We start from the raw sequence: 20834 nt of genomic DNA on the forward strand, positions 1-20834 counted from the left end.
GTCCTGAAGGAGAGTAATGTCCGCTTCCAGAGGGTGTTCCCGGCAAAGCTGCGGGTGTTTTACGATGGCGGGACGTGTACCTACAACACAGCAGAGGAGGCGACTAAGGATATGGCAGAGAGAGGCTTTCAAGTGACGGCCTTCAAACCCGCGGAGACGTGGTTCGAGAAGATAAAGAGACTGTCTTGGCAAACGAGCGGAGCACAGAAGGGTCAGTGCACTAAGGATGCCAGACCAGAATACAAAAGGAAACTGCAAGCCTTCAGGAGGAGCGAGGACAAGGTGTGATTGTGATGGGTCACAGAACTTTAAGGTGAATTTTCTTGTGCTTGCCTCTACGGCTAACTGCTCAATTTAAACTTAATAAGAATTTAATCGAAGGGCTCTGGGTAAGTCTGGTTTAAAGTCATTTGTTTCATTATTAAGGGCTGAGGCTCAATTCCTCGAAGCAATTTTAATATATTATTAATAAAATAGTCGGGGTTACTTTTGTTTTCTATGCGCCTGCTATGTACACATGGACAAAGCTACTAGTAGCAGCGAGGGCCCCTGGCCCCTAGGGGTTAGAGGTTTTCCCTCAGAGCCAACAAACCATCAAGGCTTAGTAAGGTCGTGAAACAGACCTCACTTAAGGAAGTTCTGTTGTTTATGTTTACTTTATTTTGTTCTGTAATGTTGTTCACTGTTCATTGTTGTTTCGGTAGCATAAAGGGTACTATCTGGGGAGAGTTACGAGACCGAAAGACTCTTTAGAGGATAAAAAATGGCGACACCAAAAGAGCTGATTAAGGTAGCCTCATACAATGTAAATGGAGCACTCAATCCTATCAAAAGAAGCAAAATACTAAACAAGATGAAAAAGGCCAGAGTGGATGTGGTATTTTTGCAGGAGACTCATCTGACAGACAGGGAACATGAAAAACTTGTGAGAAATAGTTTTAGTCAAGTATTTTACTCCTACTATAAAGCAGGACGTAGAAGAGGAGTGGTTATATTAACATCAGGAAAGAAAACTTTTGAGAAATTATCTAAAATTAGTGACAAAGAGGGGAGATACATAGTGGTTAAGGGAAGACTGGAAGGAGAGTTAGTTACACTTAGTTACAGGCAGCCAATTGATATGATGGCATCTGAGGGGGATGGCGTTTTAATAAGTGGAGGGGATTTGAATATGAGACTGACCCCGCATTTAGACACCTCTGCAGGAGGACTACAGAAAACTGCAATGAGTAAAAAGTTTACCGGGCTGATGTCTGATCTAGGTATAATTGATGTTTGGAGAGACTTGAATCCAACAAGCAAGGATTACACTTTCTTCTCTTCGGCACACTCAGTATATTCAAGGATAGATCACTTTCTGATGTACAATAAAGACAGATACAGGGTACATAAGTGTGATATAGGAATTATGGACCTCTCGGCTCATAGTCCGGTTTACTTAACTATTAGTCTGGCAAATGAGAGGAAGGTAACACTCTGGAGACTGAACTCAAATGTACTTAAAGGCAATATGAGGGAAGAAATCATTAAAGAGATAAAGACATACATGGAGGAAAATGATAATGGAGAGGTGTCCCCTCCGGTTTTGTGGGATGCTTGCAAAGCGGGAGAGGGAAAGAGGGAAAATAATTGCCAAATCAACATACTTGAAAAAGATGAAGCAGAAGGAACTTGTTACCCTACAAGCAGATTTAACAACATTAGAAAGAGAACAAAAAAAAAATGAGATGAGAATATAAATAACAAAATCAAGGAGAAGAAAAAACTAATAAATGAACTACAGGCGCAGGAAATTAAAAAAAAAGTTAATGTTTATGAAACAAAGGTATTACGAAGCTGGAAGTAAAGCTACAAAACTCCTGGCCTATAAATTGAAAAAGGAACAGGCAAAAAATTGTGTTTACAAAATAAGGGACTCCATAAATGTTTTCGTTCATATTATGAAACACTTTATGCCCAACCACAGATTAATAACAGAGAGCAGGTAGATTTATTTCTTAAATCTCTTAATTTACCAAGAGTAACAGAGGAACAAAACCAGGCCCTTACAGCAGAAATCACAGCTGAAGAAATAAACACAGCAATTTCCAAACTAAAGACTAACAAGTCCCCTGGCCCCGATGGGTACACATCAGAATGGTATAAATCACTTAGACAAATACTGATACCCCTGCTACAAAACACCTTTAACTGGGTGCTGAAGAAGGGAGAAATTCCGATCTCGTAGAGGGAGGCCACCATCTCAGTAATCCATAAAGAAGCAAAGGATGAATTGGATTGTTCGAATTATAGACCCATAAGTGTCCTTAATCAAGATTACAGATTATTTACTGCTATTATGGCTAGACGGTTAGAAAATGTTTTACCAGAAATTATTCATTTGGACCAGACAGGTTTTATAAAACAGAGACAGACACAGGACAACATCAGACGCACCCTGCACGTGCTGCAACATTTAGCAAAAGAACAGGTAGAAGCATTGGTGGTGGGACTGGATGCAGAAAAGGCATTCGACTCAGTAAAATGGGATTTCTTGTATAGCGTTTTGGAGCAATTTAATTTTCATGCATCCTTTATTAGGACCATACAGACTCTTTATAATAAGCCAACTGCTAGAATCAAGGTTAATGGAAGTCTCTCAAATTCAATCACTCTCGAACAAGGATGTCGACAGGGATGTTCAGTGAGTCCTCTCCTTTTTGCCATTTTCTTAGAACTGTTAAGCCAATGGATAAAGCAAAATGAAAACATAAAAGGGGTGAAAATGGAGGGGGGAGAACAGAAATTGGGGCTATTCGCAGATGATGTCCTGGTATATTTGTCAAGACCTTATTCATCTTTCCCAGCACTAATGTCAGCTCTGATAGACTACGGTAAATTTTCTGGTTACAGAAACCTAATTGAAAAATATGGAATTAATTGGGAATTAAACTCTATGAAATATCTAGGAGTAAGTCTGCCACAAGAACTAAGCAAACTCATAGCTATCAATTATGATCCACTGATCTCCAAAATAAAATCTGATATAGGAAGATGGAGTCTCATTCCTTTTATGAGTATTGCCTCAAGAGTGGAGGTAATTAAAATAAATATACTCCCAAGACTGCTCTACCTGTTCCAGACGCTTCCAGTAGAGGTAACAGATAAGGACTTCATAGAATGGGATAAAATAATCTCAAGATACATCTGGCAAGGTCGAAGACCAAGGGTTAGATTTAGAACTCTACAACTACCCAAATCTAAGGGAGGTTTAGCTCTCCCCTGTTTGAAAAGTTATTATGAAGCGGCACCAATGAAAACATTACTACATTTATGTAATCCTTCATACTCAGCAAAATGGAAGGAAATTGAAAGTAGTACAACTCATGGCATGCCTATACAGGCTATATTAGGAGACAAGAACCTGATGAAACATCTTAACGAGGAGATGAATCCATGGCTAGGTGTATCTCTCAAAATCTGGTTTGGAATCATTTCAAAGAATAGCTTGATAGAACACAGAGCAATAAGATGGATTGCATTTGATTCAGAATTCATGCCAAACAGGACAGATAACAAGTTTAAAATGTGGGAAAGGGGACCATGAACGTACTGTGAGCTAATTAATAAAAAGGAGTTTAAAAGCTTTCAAGAATTAAAAGATCATTATGGCTTAGTTAATGAGGATTTTTACAGATACCTACAGATGAGACATTATCTATCACAAACGCTAACAAAGGTCAATCTAGAACGGCTTGAGGTGGGAATTGTTAAAATGTTTACTTCAGCGCTGGAAGGACAGTTGGGTAAAAAATTAATTTCAAAATTGTATTTAAATGTAGAGGACTTAAAAGGGAATGACACTTCATATATGAAAGAGAAGTGGGAGAAGGAGGCACATATAATATCAGGAGAAGAGTGGGAAGAGATTAATGAGCAACAATGGAAGACAACATGCTCCTTATCTTGGAGAGAATATGGATGGAAGAACATAACACGATTTTTTATGACACCAGCACAGAAGAAATACCAAGATACAAAGTGCTGGAGGTTATGTTGAGCAGACAAGGCAGACCACTTCCATGTTTTTTGGGGTTGCCCTCATATTGGAGTCTACTGGCAGGAGCTTAGGACATGTATGGAGAAGGTATTGAGGTTAAAACTTCCACTCTCATTTGAAGTGATTTACTTGGGAAAAAAGATCATGGGACTTACAAGTCACAGTGACAAATACATGTTTAGAATAATGTTGATTGCAAGCAAAAAAGCTGTCACCAGAAGGTGGCTAAAGACAGAGGTACCTAATGTTGAGGACTGGCTCAATGTAATATATAACATATACACTATGGAGAGGTTGACTTTCTCCTCCAGATTGGAAACAGACAAATTTAAAAGACTGTGGAAACACTGGATTGAGTACATATCGGCAATTAGGAAAGATTTCATATAATTGGAAGTTTGAAGATTTTACCCCTGAATGCCCGCTACACTTTTGGCATTTTGTTTTCGAGTTCTGTTTTTTATTTTCTTCATACAGGAGGCACATTGCATTTTTTTTCCGTTACTGAGGTTGAGGTGAGGATGTTCATATGTGATTTCATAGAGGGAAAATGAAAAGAAGACTGTACACTCACTTGTGAGGTTGCTCACCATGTTGTTCTAAGTAGAGCATTCTGTAAGTGACTCAGTAATCAGGTAAACACTCAGGGTTAAGAGTGCCATTTTGTTTTACTTTTCTTTTTTTTCCTTCTCTTTCGTGTAAAAAAAAAGGGAGAACAGGTTTGATAACATGTAGAGATGCTAAAATGTCATGTATGTATGTTTCAAGTCTGTCTCAATAAAAAGAGAATTGCAAAAAAAAAAAAAAAAAAAAGGTTGGTGACCACTGGTTTAAGGTTTTGAGGAAGTTACAAATGGAGAAACAGGCTGGGGTCTTGAATTGGGTTGCATATGATCCAGAATTTTAACCTGCTAAATTGGACAGGGGCTTTAAACAGTGGGTTAGGAGAGGTATCACATCCTTTTGTTCCCTCACCTCAAACAGAAAATTTCAGAGTTATAAGTTAATTTCAGACACATTTGGACTGGAAAAGCAGGACTTCCATAGATACCTGCAAGTTAGAGACTATTACAATAAAAAATTACAGCTCAAAGAGGAGAAGGAATACAATTTGATTTCTATATTTCATGATGCATACCAAAAAAAAGACTATAAAAAGTTGATCTCAAGAATATACGGAAGTATACAAGCCTCTAAAAATCATTCTACGTTATCTATTAAACAAAAATGGGAAAAGGAGTCAGAAATACAAATATCAGAAGAGATCTGGATGGAAATATGTGAGACACAAGCGACCACTGCAAACTCAAGATCACTGAGAGAGTTTGGCTGGAAGAATGTAGTGAGATTTTTTATAACTCCTAAAATAACAGCATTGCAAATAGGCACACAGAGCCGAGGCTTCTGTTGGAGACAATGTGGAACCTCTGTGGCTAATGACTTTCATGTTTTTTGGGCCTGTCCGAAAATCCAGTCATTCTGGAGAGAGGGGGCTACCGAGATCAATAAAATAATTGGGGTGGATTTAGATTTCTCTTTTGTTACTTAATATCTCGGGAAAATAACGGAAACAGTCCTACAGAAGGATGAATACTTATTGAAGATACTCTTGGCAAGTAGTAGGAAAGCTCTAAATAAGAAATGGTTGCAACCAGACCCTCCAACACTGGACCAGTGGCGCGGGATCATTCAAGAAATTTACTGTATGGAGAGACTTACTTTTGTTTTAAGACTTCAGTTGGAGAAATGCATTGAACGCTGGGAAAAATTGATTGTGTATGCACCTTGAATAGTATGACATTATACCATTATATATGTGTAAAATAATACTTTGATTTTACCTGTAACACCCATTTTGATCTCATGTTCTTTGTACATGTAAATAAATAAATAAATAAAAAGTCTTAAAAAAAAAGAAAATGGGTGTGTGAGAGGACGAGGACAGGCTTGAGATCTGAGTCATTAACCCCAAACACACAGAGCAGAGACAAAGCTGTGCTAATAACACAGTTTAACTCCAATGATGGTGTTGTTGCAGATGAATCACCGAGGGGAACGTCCCTTCTCCTGCCCTCACTGTGAGAAGACGTACAGCCTGAAGCGGGACCTGAAGGAGCACCTGGTGCTACACTCAGGGGAGAAGCCGTATGTCTGCCATCTCTGCGGGAAAGCCTTCGCACGCCGGCCGTCCCTACGCATTCACCGCCTCCTGCACTGCAGCAGAGTGACCTACACTCAGACTCCAAAGGTAGGAGGAGGTATACACTGTTAAAGGTTCTGTGTGGACGTTCAGACGTATGCCGGTCCACCTGATGGAGTCACATTATTCCAAAGAGCTACGTGTGGAGGTTAAACACTGATATACATACATTATATGCATCAATGTGTACACAAAAGGAGAGAAGACGTGTGCATGCTGAAGAAAGACATTAACATCACAAGATTTAAAGTAATTATGAATCAACGTTCTAAAAGTTTGATTTTAGTGACAATAACCAGCCAGGGAGTCTTTATTAAAGATATGGAGCTTGAACTCACCCTGAGGTGCTGTATTGCTTCTAAAACAACCCACTGGTTTTACTCGATCCCGGTTATAACACGGCTACTTACTAAAGATATCGATGAATTTTACTGATTTTAAAGTGCATTGGTTTCTTCCAGTATGAAGCCATATTGTGTTGGATTGCAAGTTGAGAAGTTGAGAAACCAGTCCACTTATCTTCCAAACTCTCCTGATGATGAAGAGCAGAGCTGTTTACTGCAATGTATTTTCATGATGAATCATTTGAGTCCATAACAGGCTCACGACATGTTCCAAAAATGCGTTTAGTTAACAGTTTGAACAGAAGGTTTTTAAAATGATTGGGTTGCATGTTCCTCTCTCAGGTTCAGTGTCCGCTCTGTCCCAAGCTGCTGGCTAACGGCGGCTCTCTAAGGAACCACATGAAGCTGCACACGGGGGAGAAACCTCACAACTGTCAGCACTGTGGGAGGAGCTTCAGTCAGAAAGGTAACAAGCTTATTAGCAGACAGGTGAACTTAGGTTTGCAAACTGTTGTGACGTGCAGCGACCAGCTGACTGACTCTGACTGTGTCTCAGGTAATCTGGAGTCTCACCTGAGGATCCACAGTGGAGAGAAGCCGTATCACTGCTCCGACTGCGATAAGAGTTTCTCTCAGAAGACCGAGCTCCGTCGTCACATGTTCTGTCACTCAGGGGGAGGAGGGTTCCTCTGCAGCTTCTGTGGAAAATCTCTGAGAGACCCCCACAGCCTGAAGTCCCACGAGAGACTGCACACAGGAGAGAGACCACACCGCTGCCCTGTCTGTGGGAAAGGTCAGAACACTTATATCAGGATAAAATAAATCTCACATTGTCTGATCAGATAATTATTCTGGAAGGAAGTTCCCTCTGAGCTGCAGACCTAAACAAGACAGAGCAAAAATAAGACATTCAAATTGAAATATATTAAAATATAAAATCAAACAGCGCTCTGAAGTCCCTGAATACAGAGTCTAACCTTCAGGACGGACACAGATTCACCTGCTGGTCATGACTAATTAAAATGGATCCTGCATAACAATCCATGCAAGGGGGGGCCCCAATGGTGTAGAGTCAGGTAGCGCCCCATGTACAGAGGTTTAGACCTCCATGTGGGCCACCTGGGTTCCAATCCGACTTATGGTTCCTTTCACACATGTAATTCCTCACCCTCTCTCTCTCTCTCAGGTTTCCTCCTCTATCCACTGTCCTATCAAATAGTTATAAAAAGTACAAAACTTAATTCTTAAAAACAACCACAATCCATGCCAGACCGTCTTCTCAGGGATTTAGGATCACGGTTTTCTCCATTTGTGTCAGGAACAGCCCTAAGCTGCCCTGGAAACCCCTGTCAAATGTGCTGTGGTGGTGAAACCCACCTCCAGTCTTTACATCTCAACACTTCATCTATTGTAATGAAGATGCCTCAGACACGCACATTCTCATGTATTCTTATTTGATTACTTACTTTTCGGGATTCTGTCTGTTTCCAGGCTACACGTTGGCCACCAAACTGAGGCGACACATCAAAACTTCCCACGCTGCAAAGAAACCATTCAGTTGTCACTGTGGAGCCTCGTACACCGTGAGACAGAGTCTGCTCAGACACCAGGCACAGCACCCCGTAGATGGAGGGGCCAATAAAGAGAGGGCGGAGTCACAGGGAGGACCTCAGGAGGAGGGGAAGGGGGAGGGGTCACAGAAAGGAAACAGAGAGGACACTGACAGCAACAAGAGAGTGTATTTACGCTCTGGTCACCAGAAGCCAATCAGAGGACGACCCAGGAAGTACTCGCTCCCAGGGGAGAACAGGGCAGGGCAAGGGAAGAGGAGGAGGATTCAGGGAAAAGAAGATGCAGCAGACAGAGAAGGAGAGAAGGAGGCTTTGAGTGATGTTGTCTACATCCTCTCAGAAGATCTGTCCTCGCAGAGTTCTGCCCCTCTGATGCTCACAACCGATAACTCGCTGCCAGGTGGGGCAGGGTCAGAGCTGGTGGAGGTGGTTATATCTGATGAGGCGGAGCAGTGCATTGTGGTCCAGGGGCAGCAGACGGTTGGAGAGCTGCTGATCCTTCAGGAGGAAAGGAGTGGAGTCTGCTCTGTGGCTCAGACAGTGGAGATAAACACGGGGTAACTGACACAGAGTGAAATCAGAGCATTATTTACAGAGTGACGTGATACAGGAAAAATACTCTGTTACTGTTCTTCATTACAATCATTGTCAGATAACTGCTGAGAGCTGGGATGTCCTACGGTTGATTCCTCCTGTTTGAACTCTCAATGGAGACTGTTTTCCAGCTTACACCAAAGCCTGCTTACAAAGGTTAAGGGAAACTGGAGCGCAGAGAAGAGAAGTCAAGTGAATGTGATGTCTGTCAGCGACAGGGAGAACTGTGAATATCTGCAGCTAAGTAACTAAGGTCATCTACAACATTATTAAGACAAGTGACATCAGTTAGAGTAATTTTGTGAATTCTGTAGCGTAATTAATTTATTAAGATTTTTGTAGTGACTATCTAATGTCCAAATTTCTTCTCTTGCCTTTAGTCACTTGCATAGGTGTATGGAAAGTTCTTTATGCGTAAAAAATAAACAAATGTCCAAAATTAAAGTACTTTCTGATGTTCCAGTTTATTGTCACATATGAAGCAGAGACAAACCGTGATGATGATATGATGAGTTGTTATATCTGAGATTATACTGTTGGTTGTCGTTCTTTTGTTATGTTAAATAGCCTACTTGCGTTATCCTGTGTTGCGTTGTGTTAAGGTAAGAACCGTATGTTCCCACCACCTATGCCCCCGTTTCCTGTTCACCTGTGACATATAAACACTTACATTATCAATTATCACCACCTAGTGTCCAAATTGAGTACATAAATAAACATATATACAAAAGCCATTGAAATACAATACATAAATACACACACACTAAATTGGCTCCTACAATATTAATACCCTAATTTTACCTCCAGTTAAATTAAAGGGGGAGCACCACAAGCTTGATAAACTGAAAGAAATAAACATTAGATTGATTCGTTCATTAATTACTACAACTAATATCAGAATAGTGAATCCATAAAAGCATTTTAATCATTAAATAAATACAAAGTTGTAAATGATTACATATGAATTTATTACAGGAATTGTGAACAGTAATGCAGATTAATGAAGTAAATATCCAAGATTATACTTTCTATGATTTTAATAACGCTATTTGGATTTGAGTAAAGACACATAAACCGGGTGCAGGAAGGTCATTGGTGCAATGGTTAGTTGTTCCAGTGCCAACTTTCTGATCATTTTGCTAGATTTGGAGTACGGTTGGATCTCCAGTGTACATGGTTGGAGCTTTAAATCCCTATTGGATTGATGAGCTAGTTTACGTAGTTTATTGAAAAGTTTCAATGACATCAAGGTGACGTCGGCTGCCGTGTCAAGGAGAGCTTCGTGCTCAAGCTGATTTTCGAGGGTGGTTGACAAGTAGAACTTCCGGGCCACTCCTTTTTCGATTAGGTGACACAAGAACCGTTGGAAAAGCGGTTCACCTTGTGTGACTGTAAGGCCATTATTGAGAGATATTTCTGTTGAATTAGCGCTGACTCCTAGGACTGCATTGTCATGGTCTATCTCGAGTTGTTGGTTCTCAGGTTCGTTAGACGCGTCTGATTGGAATGAGTAGACAGTAACGTTCCGACAAAGGTCTTCGTCCTCTACTTCATTTTGCTGGTCTATAGGAGGAGTCTTGGGGTCTACTAAGGCAACTGCAAGAAGATCAGCTTTGTTACTGTCCCTAGGGCATCCATTGAGGAGGCGCCTGATAACTTCTAGCTCTTTCTTTGAAAGGGGAGGAGTTTCTGTGCCATTGCTAACCTTTTCAAGTTTCATCAGAGGGGGTGACTTCTCATTTTCCCAGATTCGGTTGTTTGGGAAATCATGTCGCGTCACGAGTAAACCGGTGGTATCTTGGGCGGGAGTGGTAGTTCTGATGCCACTCCTGTGCCCTATTGTCACAGGTTTCACGGTTAACCCACTGTTTGGGTGGAAACCTAGCTCGGCAAGAGTCTTGAAAGTGTCGGTTTGATGGTTGTTGAAAGTTGCAGCCTTCATTGGTTGGCCTGTCTTCAGGTTTGAAGGTGTTATGGAAAACACCTTTTGAAGTGGAAAAGCAGAGACGCCAAGATGGTGGCTTGTGGTGGCGTGGAGACTGCGTCACCAGTGCCCCTACAAACAAATATTTTAATGTATCATACTTCAATTATCCAAACGAGTTCACATTGCGTTTGCATGTGGAAGCATGTCACAGTGGTTGCTCCTCATACACACACAGTCAGACATGCACCCACACAGCGCTGCTCTCTCCCGCTGGCTCAGCTGATCTCCTCTGTAACGCCTCTGTTACTACCTCTAAAGATGGCACCGAGGGGGATTACTAAGGCCCCCCATTACCCTCAGCGAGACTCATATTGAAGGTGATAAATCTCTCCATAATTCAGCTCTATAACCTGGCTCCCCCCTACCTATCTGAGCTCCTCCACCGGCACACTCCCACCTGCCCCCCCAGGCTGCTGATGCAAACCTCAGGGGCAGGAGGATGATTGCAAGCAATTGTGAGATCTTGGTCAGCGATGGTCTGCACTTTGTCAGCCATGTGTGTTGTGTTTCTGTGTTGTCTGACCATGGCTGAATAAATCCTAAAATGATCCACAGTCTGTTTCACGATTTCATCATTGTCCATCTACTACAGAAATAACCCCCACCTAACAGTGACTACATAACAGTAACAGTCACTTCAGACCCAGGTAAGCAATTCAACCTTTTTGCTTGCCTGGAAGAAGTATTTCTTCCAGACCTGTTGGGGACTATTTCTGTATGAGTTGGACAATTAAGTATTATTGGACTGGACATTTATAAGTACTGTAGTTGAAGTAAATCAGTGTTGTATTTCTGGACTTCATAAAATTTAAAATGTATAATTAATGTTATTGCTATGTTGTCTATGTTTTACATGGTATTGCTAATTAGAGGACTTTCTGCTGTGACAGAGTTTATCTTTGGGATTTAGAATATCGATGTTATGTTTGTGAAAATTTGATGAGGAACATAGAATTAACTGCAGTTTGAACACTGGCAGGGCTGCAGAGGTAAGCATGTTTTAGAAACCTCGGTGTTAGATTTATTATTAAATCAGGGGATTTAGAGCAGCTAATACTTAGCTGTAGGGGTAGGCTTGCAGAATAAAAAACGTAGAAACCCTTTGTAAAATTGTATTAATTAATTCGAGAATGATAGCAGCTGATGATTTTATGGAAAGGGATTTTAATGGAAAAAGTATCGATACAGAAATACATGGAAGAATATGAGAAATAAAGAAGAGTCATTTATAGCTTTAATTTACTAATTTGTTGTGTGTGCATGAAACTAATGAAGTTATTGTTAATGATAAAATGAATAAAAATAGGAAAATAATAAACTCTTAAACAATAGCTAAAATAACTAACCATAAAAAAGTAATAACATAGGTAACACATTTTTAACTTTTAGCAGATTTATCTGTTAATAAAATTGCTCTGAGTGAGTAGATCCAGAGCAGATTAAGTTTTATAATGTAGAACTTTATTTGACTTGTTCAGCGGCATGGACTGATAATCACTATCCCATAGGAGGTAGCTTTGACAAACAGACACTGGACTAAGGTCCATGGTTTTAATAAATAACACTTCAGCATGTGATCTTTTGTGGGATAGAGACTACATGTTATCTGTGTTTAAAACATGGGATTTCAATGGCCTTGTAACATAAACAAATGATAAGACAGAAAAATAGGACCAGTTAAGCTAACAGATAAACTAATTCTACAGTTTTCTCATAATGCATAACATGTCAGTAAACTAAGACATGGTAAACCCAAATATAGCTGTTAATGCATGACAAGCTGATATTATGACATACTGTATATGACAAGCTGTTTGTATACTCTGCAACGACTGACACAGAGCCAAAGGCAGATACCTTTAATCATAATTTTTCTCTTAAAATGGTTTATCTTTTTACTCAGACAGTATTAGAAATCAAAGCCTAGAGGATGGAATGTGTTATTGCATGGTTATCAATGACAGAATTTTAAATCTTTAGAAAGATTAGGACTTGTTTTAATTGATCAAATATGCTCAGTATTTACTCTGTTTTGTTTCTCAGTGCTCTAAGCAGGTGGTAGATTCCACCAGCCGAGACCACTGTGCATTCCTTCCAACCGGGTGGCCACTTCCTAGTTTGAAACCAATAGAAAGCAAACTACACTATGAAACACCCACATGAATGCTTCAAGTAATCAGAACTAGACAATGTTAAAGGACAACTGCAATAGATACTGTACAGTACTTTACATGCATCCAGAGTCTATGTAGCACCACAAATAGGAGCACTTTGTAAGCCATGTGTGTTGTGTTTCTGTGTTGTCTGACCATGGCAACAAGATGATCCACAGTCTGTTTCACGATTTCATCATTGTCCATCTACTACAGAAATAACCCCCACCTAACAACCTGATAACTGTCACTTTAAATTGACTTGCCACTTACTGCACAACATGTATGAATGTCCTGTATAGTTTTTTAGTTTGGACTTAAATGGGTGTATGGTTTACTTAATACTTAGTAGTTAATAGTTGTAAATATGTAAAAGCCATGAAAAAATATTTGAGTCAAGAAACACGGACACAAAATATTCCTCAGATCGTCTGTGTATTGACTGGTTGCAACATATTCACACAGATAGATGACTATAAGCATCTAAACAAGCATAATACAGCACAAATACAAACTGACAACAGAGTAGTAAGTAGTTGTCCCGCAGTAAGCATACTGAATAAAAACTTATAACATAAATGTACAATGTAACACGGTATCACGGATGACTGTGCATTTGTGATGCTAATCGAAACTGCAGGCTAGACTGTTAGCTTAACAAGTGGTCGTCTCTTATAGTATTTGCATCCATATGCATGCACTGGTATGCTTAACTGAAGGGGCCTGAAAACTGAAGGCTCTACCTCACAGAGCCTCTCAGGGCGCGGTCACACTGGCCATATGTACCGTGCTGTACTCAAACACGATTGGCCCCCCATTGCGCCATTCCCACGCTGGCCGGCACGGCCCGCGGTCACACTGGCCAGGACTAACCGTGCTTAAAAGCATGATTACCTCTTGTACATAACGTTGTAATACAACACATGCACGCTGTTATTATGAAGCGTGCTCAGTTTACAAACAGGCGGACTCGAGAGAGACAGAGAGAGAGAGAGAGAGAGAGAGAGAAAAAGAGATGCGCAGTCGAGTCCGCGTCTGCACATCAGAGAAAAACACAGAGAGCATGACAGCTACTTTATCATCAATCAATCAATCAATCAATTTTTAGTTGTATAGCGTCAACTCATATCTCTAGACACTTTACAAAAAGCAGGTAAAAGGGCGTTCTGGCAGACCGTCAACCAACGATCTCGAGGAGCCTAAGAGAGATCAAGAGCTCCAAGGAAAGTAGGTAGTTAGTGACTGAGATTTACAGATAGATACATGCAGTAATATGATGTACTGTATATGCACAGAGAGAGAGAGAGAGAGAGAGAGAGAGAGAGAGGAGCTCAAGGTGCCAGTTTCCCTGATAGCCTAAGTCTATAGCAGCATAACTAAGAGCTGGTCTACACCAGCACTAACTATAAGATTTATCAAAAAGGAAAGTTTTAAGTCTATTCTTGAAAATACAGACTGTGTCTGCCTCCCGGACACCGGCTGGAAGGCGGTTCCAGAGGAGAGGAGCCCGATAACTGAAGGCTTTACCCCCCATAGTACACTTGGAGACTGTAGGTACCACCAGCAGGCCTGCACTCCGGGACCGCAACGCTCTCGAGGGACAGTACGGCACTAGTAGCTCCCTCAGGTAGGATGGTGCCTGGCCATTTAGCGCTTTGTAGGTGAGAAGAAGGATCTTGAATTCTATTCTAGACTGTATAGGGAGCCAGTGCAGAGAAGCCAGGACAGGAGTGATGTGGTCCCATTTCCTGGTTCTGGTCAGTAATCGAGCTGCAGCGTTCTGGACCAGTTGAAGAGTCTTTAGAGATTTGACAGAGCACCCTGACAAAAGAGAGTTACAATAATCCAGTCTGGAGGTAACAAATGCATGAACTAGTTTTTCTGCATCATTTTGCGACAGGATATTCCTAATCTTGGATATATTACGAAGGTGAAAATAGGCTGTTCTTGAAACTTGACTGATGTGAGAGCTAAAAGACATATCTTGATCAAAAAGAACTCCTAGATTCCTAACAGTGGTGCTAGATGCCAGGCTGATGTCACTAAGGACAGTCAAATCACTAGAAAAAGTCTCTCTGAGGTTCTTAGGGCCTAGCACAATAACTTCAGTCTTGTCTGAGTTAAGTAGCGAAACATTTCTGGTCATCAGGTCCTAACGTCCTTAAGGCACGTTTCTAGCTGACATAACTGACTGGTGCCATCGGGCTTCATTGATACATAAAGCTGAGTATCATCTGCATAACAATGAAACTGTATGGAGTGTTTCCTCATAATATTTCCCAGAGGAAGCATATATAATGTAAAGAGAATCGGTCCAAGCACTGAACCTTGTGGCACTCCATGGCTAACTTTGGTGTGCATAGAGGACTTATCATGAACATGTACAAACTGAGATCGATCTGATAAGTAGGATTCAAACCAACTTAACAGTCCCTGTAATTCCAAGTAAATGTTCTAGTCTGTGTAATAGGATTTGATGGTCAATAGTGTCAAAAGCAGCACTAAAATCTAACAAGACGAGCATAGAGAGAAGTCCCCTGTCTGAAGCTAGAAGTAGATCGTTTGTAACTTTAACTAGTGCAGTCTCAGTGCCATGGTGGACTCTAAATCCTGACTGAAACTCCTCAAATAAACTGTTGTTATGGGGAAAGTCACACAGCTGATTAGCTACCACTTTCTCCAGGATCTTTGAGATAAAAGGACGGTTGGATGTAGGCCTATAGTTAGCTAGAGTTCCTGAATCTAGAGTAGGTTTTTTAAGTAGAGGTTTGATTACCGCTACTTTAAATGACTGTGGTACATTGGCAGTAAAGACATATTGATCATATCTAATATAGAGTTGCTAACTAAGAGAAAGACTTCCTTAAACAGCTTGGTTGGGATTGGGTTTAAAGACAGGTTGATGGTTTCGACGCAGAAATAATTGAATTTAGAAAAAGGGCAGGAGGTTACCAATTTTGTCTCTAATGTCTAGAATTCTGTTGTTGAAAAAGCTCAGGAAATCATGACTGCTGAGTACTAAAGGAATACAAGGCTCAACGGAGCTATGACTCTCTGCCAGCTGGCCACAGTGCTGAAAAGGTATCTAGGATTGCTTTTATTTTCCTCGATTAGAGAGGAGTAGTAGGGAGCTCGAGCATGACGTAGAGCCTTCATATATTTATTATGACTATCCTGCCAGAATAAACGAGAGTCTACCATTTTTGTAGAGCGCCATATTCTTTCAAAATTTTGCGACGTTTGTTTTAGAGTACGGGTTTCTGAGTTGAACCATGGAGCTAGTCTCTTCCGTTTGATAACCGTCTGTTTAAGGGGAGCTATCGAATCAAGAGTAACTCTCAGCGAATCCACTGCACTATCAACAAACTGATACTGAATCAAAAGCAGCTGAAATAGCTTCCTTAAATTTACCTACAGCACTATCAGATAAACTTCTAGAGAGCACATTTTTATTAAGCAGAGATAATTCTGGTAAGACAAAGTCAAAAGTAATAAGGAAATGGTCTGATAGAAGAGGATTTTCTTGGAAAACTGTAAGGTTTTGGATTTCAATGCCACAAGCTAAAACAAGATCCAGGGTGTGGTTAAAACGATGAGTAGGTTCGTTTACACCCTGGGTGAAACCAATAGAGTCTAATAATGACATGAAAGCTGTGCTAAGGCTATCATTATCAACATCCACATGGATATTGAAGTCACCTATGACAATTATTCTATCACTGCTAAGGACTTCTGCAAATTCAGATAGAAATTCAGAATATGGCCCAGGAGGGCGGTAAACTACAACAATTAGAACTGGCTGAAAGGTTCTTGAGACTGGATGTGAACGACTAAGAACAATGCTTTCAAAAGAAGAAAAATTCAAAAACTGACTTTGCAGCTATTTTAAGCCATTTTAATCAGACACAGCAATAAATAAATAAACAAATAAAATAGACGTGCGGCTGAGTCCACGCCCGTACATCGGAGAACAACACAGAGAGCATGACAGCTACTTTGTGGCTTATATTGTGTCATTTTAGTCAGATACAGCCATGAAACTCTGGATTTCTCCAAAATGAAGGCTGTGAGCATTGTGTACCCATGAGCTGTGCTCGTGCATGAAGTGTACTGTGCCGAAGCACACCTCTCCGAAGTGTGTCAAAGCCAAGGAAGTGTACCGTGCCTGAGCACGATACGGAGCGGTCACACTGGCCAAACGAACTGGACTTTAGTGTTGAAGCATGCTTGGGCACAGTGCGGATGGCCAGTGTGACCACGCCCTCAGTGTCCATGGCACAGCAACCTGCGTGAGCATCAACTCTAGCTGTCCACCTGTGACTGCTCACCTCCTCACCTCTACTTCCTTGCCTCTGGACTCCATCAGTGACCATGGTGTGGCGGAACACTGCCTACCAGCAACTTGCTGGGACACAAAAAACACAGACAGAAGGGCGAGACACAAGCAGATCCTGCTGGTGGGAGGGCTGTCACAGAAGAATGTCATTTATAAATTAAAGTCCCTGAAGTTTTGTGCTTTAAGTATGCAAATTAAACCGGTATCTCCTGCTGTCACGCCTGTCAACATTTGTTCAAAATGGATCACAAACCTGTCAGAGCTTTTTCTGTTCAACCACATTTCTTAGAGGGCCTTGTAATAATAATAACAATAATAATAATGATACATTTTATTTATAAGCGCCTTTCAAGACACACAAGGACACTGTAAATGCATTGTAAATGCCTAACAGCATGTCAACATCACATATGACGCATTGTCGGTACAAACTAAGAGCAAAGTGGACAAGGTTGTCAAACTAGGTACAACTAGGTCACCTGACAGACCAGTAAACATGGAGTTTAGACAACAGCAGCCCCTTTGTGCCCTCTTTGGTCTGAGTAAGGACTCTTGGCCTCTCCTTTTCCCAGAATTTAGATATCACAGGGTAGCTCCAAAGGCAATGTAAATAAGACTCAACCTCTTTCCTGCACTTGATGCAAATAGGAGAAATGTTAGGATAGAAAATGTTAAGTGATTGGGGTGTACGTTGTAGCCTATGAATGATCCTGTACTGGCTCTCCGTTAACCTGTTGCACAGAAAGGTTTTCCCTATTGGCTCCACAGCATCAGACCATGCCTCCTCACCATATTTAGTAGCAAGGTCCCTCTCCCATGTTCTTTTAACGTTGTCAGTGTTAAATGTATTGAGGGACTGTAATTTCCCATAAAAGTGGGATATAATCAGCCTTTTTGCATCATATGGTGTCAGTTCCTGAAGGAACATGGTAATGTAGTTCCCAAAGCTGCTGTAAATATTCTGTCCTGCACGTCTACTCTCTCTCTCTCTCTGCCAGTCTCTGGAGGAGGGCAACGTCAACAGGATCTACAGTATCTTCTGGGCCCACTTCCTCTTTCTCTGGACTGAAGGTGTTCTTGAGGAAGAAGGCTCAGAGGAGGGCTCAAGTGAAGAGGATGATGGGCCAGGCAAACGACCCTGATCTGTTGTAGGGGTCGGTGAAGTGGGACCGTCCTCTTCATTTGGCATCTAGAACACCAGTGTCAAGTTAAACTGAGCAGATAATGTGAATTATGTCTTGTGAATGTAAAATTGGATGCATTTTTGCTTCTAAAACGGTTGCTGGCCTCAAATCCAACGGTTGCTCAGAATTAATTTATTAGGTTGTTTCACAATCCACAATCTCCCAGGACCTGAAGTGGACCTCCCACATAGACACCATTACATTAAAGACACAAACTTTTCAAACTCCTTCCCTCTGGCAGGTGTTACAGAACACTGTACGCCAAAACAACCCGACAGAAGAACAGTTTCTTCCCCCAAGCGGTCACTCTGATGAACGCTAAACAGTCACAGAGTGTCAGACCTGTCGCTGTGAAATAACTCTGGAATCAAATATGTACATATACGTATATAATTTAAATAATCAATCTTTACACACCTTTAAAGAAAATACTCCTCTGCAGGTACTGGATCTAAAGTGGGAACACTACTTATAAAGATTAAAAAATACTGTATTATGCACTTATTAACAGCTCAGTGGGAACAGGGTCCAACTTTCAGGTAAACGCAGAAACAAAAAGGAGGTCTATTAAACTTTTGAAAAAAAAATGCTGCTACAAATACAAGTATTATCTTTAACGTTAACTGTAAACAACATTCTGATAACATTTGATGTGTCATAGCTACCAACATATCTGATCAAAATCAGGGAAAAAGCATAGTTGTTTTTAACCTATGTTACTGTAAATAAAGTGTTGAAGGTGGACAAACATCAGAAGACTAGGACACCTGGAGCCCAAGGTCTGAATCAAGAGGCGCACACAGGAATACATTTGCAAACTTTGTATGTTAGGAACACAAATATTGCAGGTCAAGATTACAATATACAATTTACTAATGCAATTGCTATATTGCAATCGTTATGACACACCAAAGTTCTGGAGTCCAGACCCTGGTGATGGTGAAGCTGATGACTTGATGAGACCGGATGGGTGAAGAATTGATGGATGATGATTCTGTGAAGACAGGCGGTGATGGGGAGGTGGAGGGGCGCCCGAAACATCAGCATGAAGGAACCAAGGCAAAGAAACATATTTAAAAGTGGAGCAGAATGATGATAGGTTGAAAATGAGGGCCCCAGAAAATGACAGCTCAAGAATAACAGCGGAAACGTTGGTTGTGCTCGCAATATGATTGCAGCAGCAAGGAATAATAATTAACATTTGTTAATTGTACTCCTCAGTGTTCTTTATATTCCAGTTGACTTTATAAAGTCAACTGGATGCTTGAGTACACGCTGGCTGATCTTCATTTGTAAAGCTATTCTGGGAAACATTCTGGACAACCTTTCCTCTCTTTTATTTTGAAGGATGAATCAACAACCTTTTCTCGTTGTCGTGCAATTTGTTGCTCTGAAAGTCTGAACTGAGTCACAAAAGAAAGCTTTAAGCTTTTATTCACCTGTTGCTTTAAAACAACCTACAGTCTGATTTTAATGTCAGGATGTTCAGGTCCGGAGCATGCACTTGTGCCGCTCCAGGCAAAAAAGCAATTTTGACCCCCCCCCCCTCTCAAAAAAACACATCAGGGACAAATGCAAATCCTCGCGCAACGCAAGTGTGCTGAAACTGTCAGTATTTCTTCTGTATGCAGGATTTAACATGCACACATTGACGAAGAATGGCAGTAAAAAAGAAGCTAGGACTAGGTAAACTAGTAAACCATATTTACTCTGGAGAAATTCATCAAACCTAAATAATCTATTTATTTGAAATAGGGCTCAACAGGGTGGTTCCTGAAGTAAAAATCCATAGAGGATTTAATAATTATCCATGATTTCATAACCATCACAGGTAGACTGACCACGAGCTGAGTGTGAAGCGATGGTCAATGCTCCTAGGAGACACAAGTTCATCTGATATCAACCTCGTTTGAAGAACAACATGGTTTATTCACAATATTGGGGGAAAGAACTACACCACCCACGACCATAGATCGAGTAAATTACATTTAAGAAGAAGCGATATCATTCGCAATGGATTGTCAGATGGGTAGTTCCTTGATTCCGGCAGAAAAATATCCACACAGTCTTGTTGTACCTTTGCCTTTTATTCTCTATTTTTTTTAATTTTTTGTGTTTATGAAAAAGATTTAAAGCATCTTATTAAAAGCTGAATACGTATGTTAACCATATGTTCAAATACAGTATAGAAGTTATTGAAAGCAGAAAACAAATGGAGACTTTTAGTTATGGAAATCTGTGGAAAAGCTTCAAAGTTACCACTCGTTTCATCAATAATACAGCTCATAAACTGATACAAATGAATTACTGGTAGCTTGGAGTGTGTCTTCATGGAACAATTGTTTTAGGCTAAATCACTGCAGGGGAATAATTCTTAACTAATTACTGCTTGTTCTGTTGCTTTCCTCTGCTGTGGGAAAATCATA

At 40.7% G+C, this 20834-nt stretch overlaps 1 protein-coding gene across 2 annotated transcripts in view; it reads left to right on the top strand.

Annotated features, from left to right (window-relative positions):
* The window catches only part of LOC109989618 (zinc finger protein 408), a 31070-nt gene extending 21878 nt beyond the window's left edge, over positions 1-9192 (top strand). For both annotated transcript variants that reach the window (XM_065953233.1, XM_029278790.2), the window contains 4 exons: positions 6078-6287; positions 6926-7049; positions 7140-7376; positions 8075-9192. In XM_065953233.1, coding sequence (XP_065809305.1) covers positions 6078-6287; positions 6926-7049; positions 7140-7376; positions 8075-8715 — 1212 coding nt within the window. In that variant the 3' untranslated portion in view covers positions 8716-9192. The remainder of the gene's footprint in view (positions 1-6077; positions 6288-6925; positions 7050-7139; positions 7377-8074) is intronic.
* The last annotated feature ends 11642 nt before the right edge of the window (positions 9193-20834 follow it).

Source organism: Labrus bergylta, chromosome 3 (assembly GCF_963930695.1).
Source record: "Labrus bergylta chromosome 3, fLabBer1.1, whole genome shotgun sequence".
In the NCBI taxonomy this organism is placed as follows: Eukaryota; Metazoa; Chordata; class Actinopteri; order Labriformes; family Labridae; genus Labrus; species Labrus bergylta.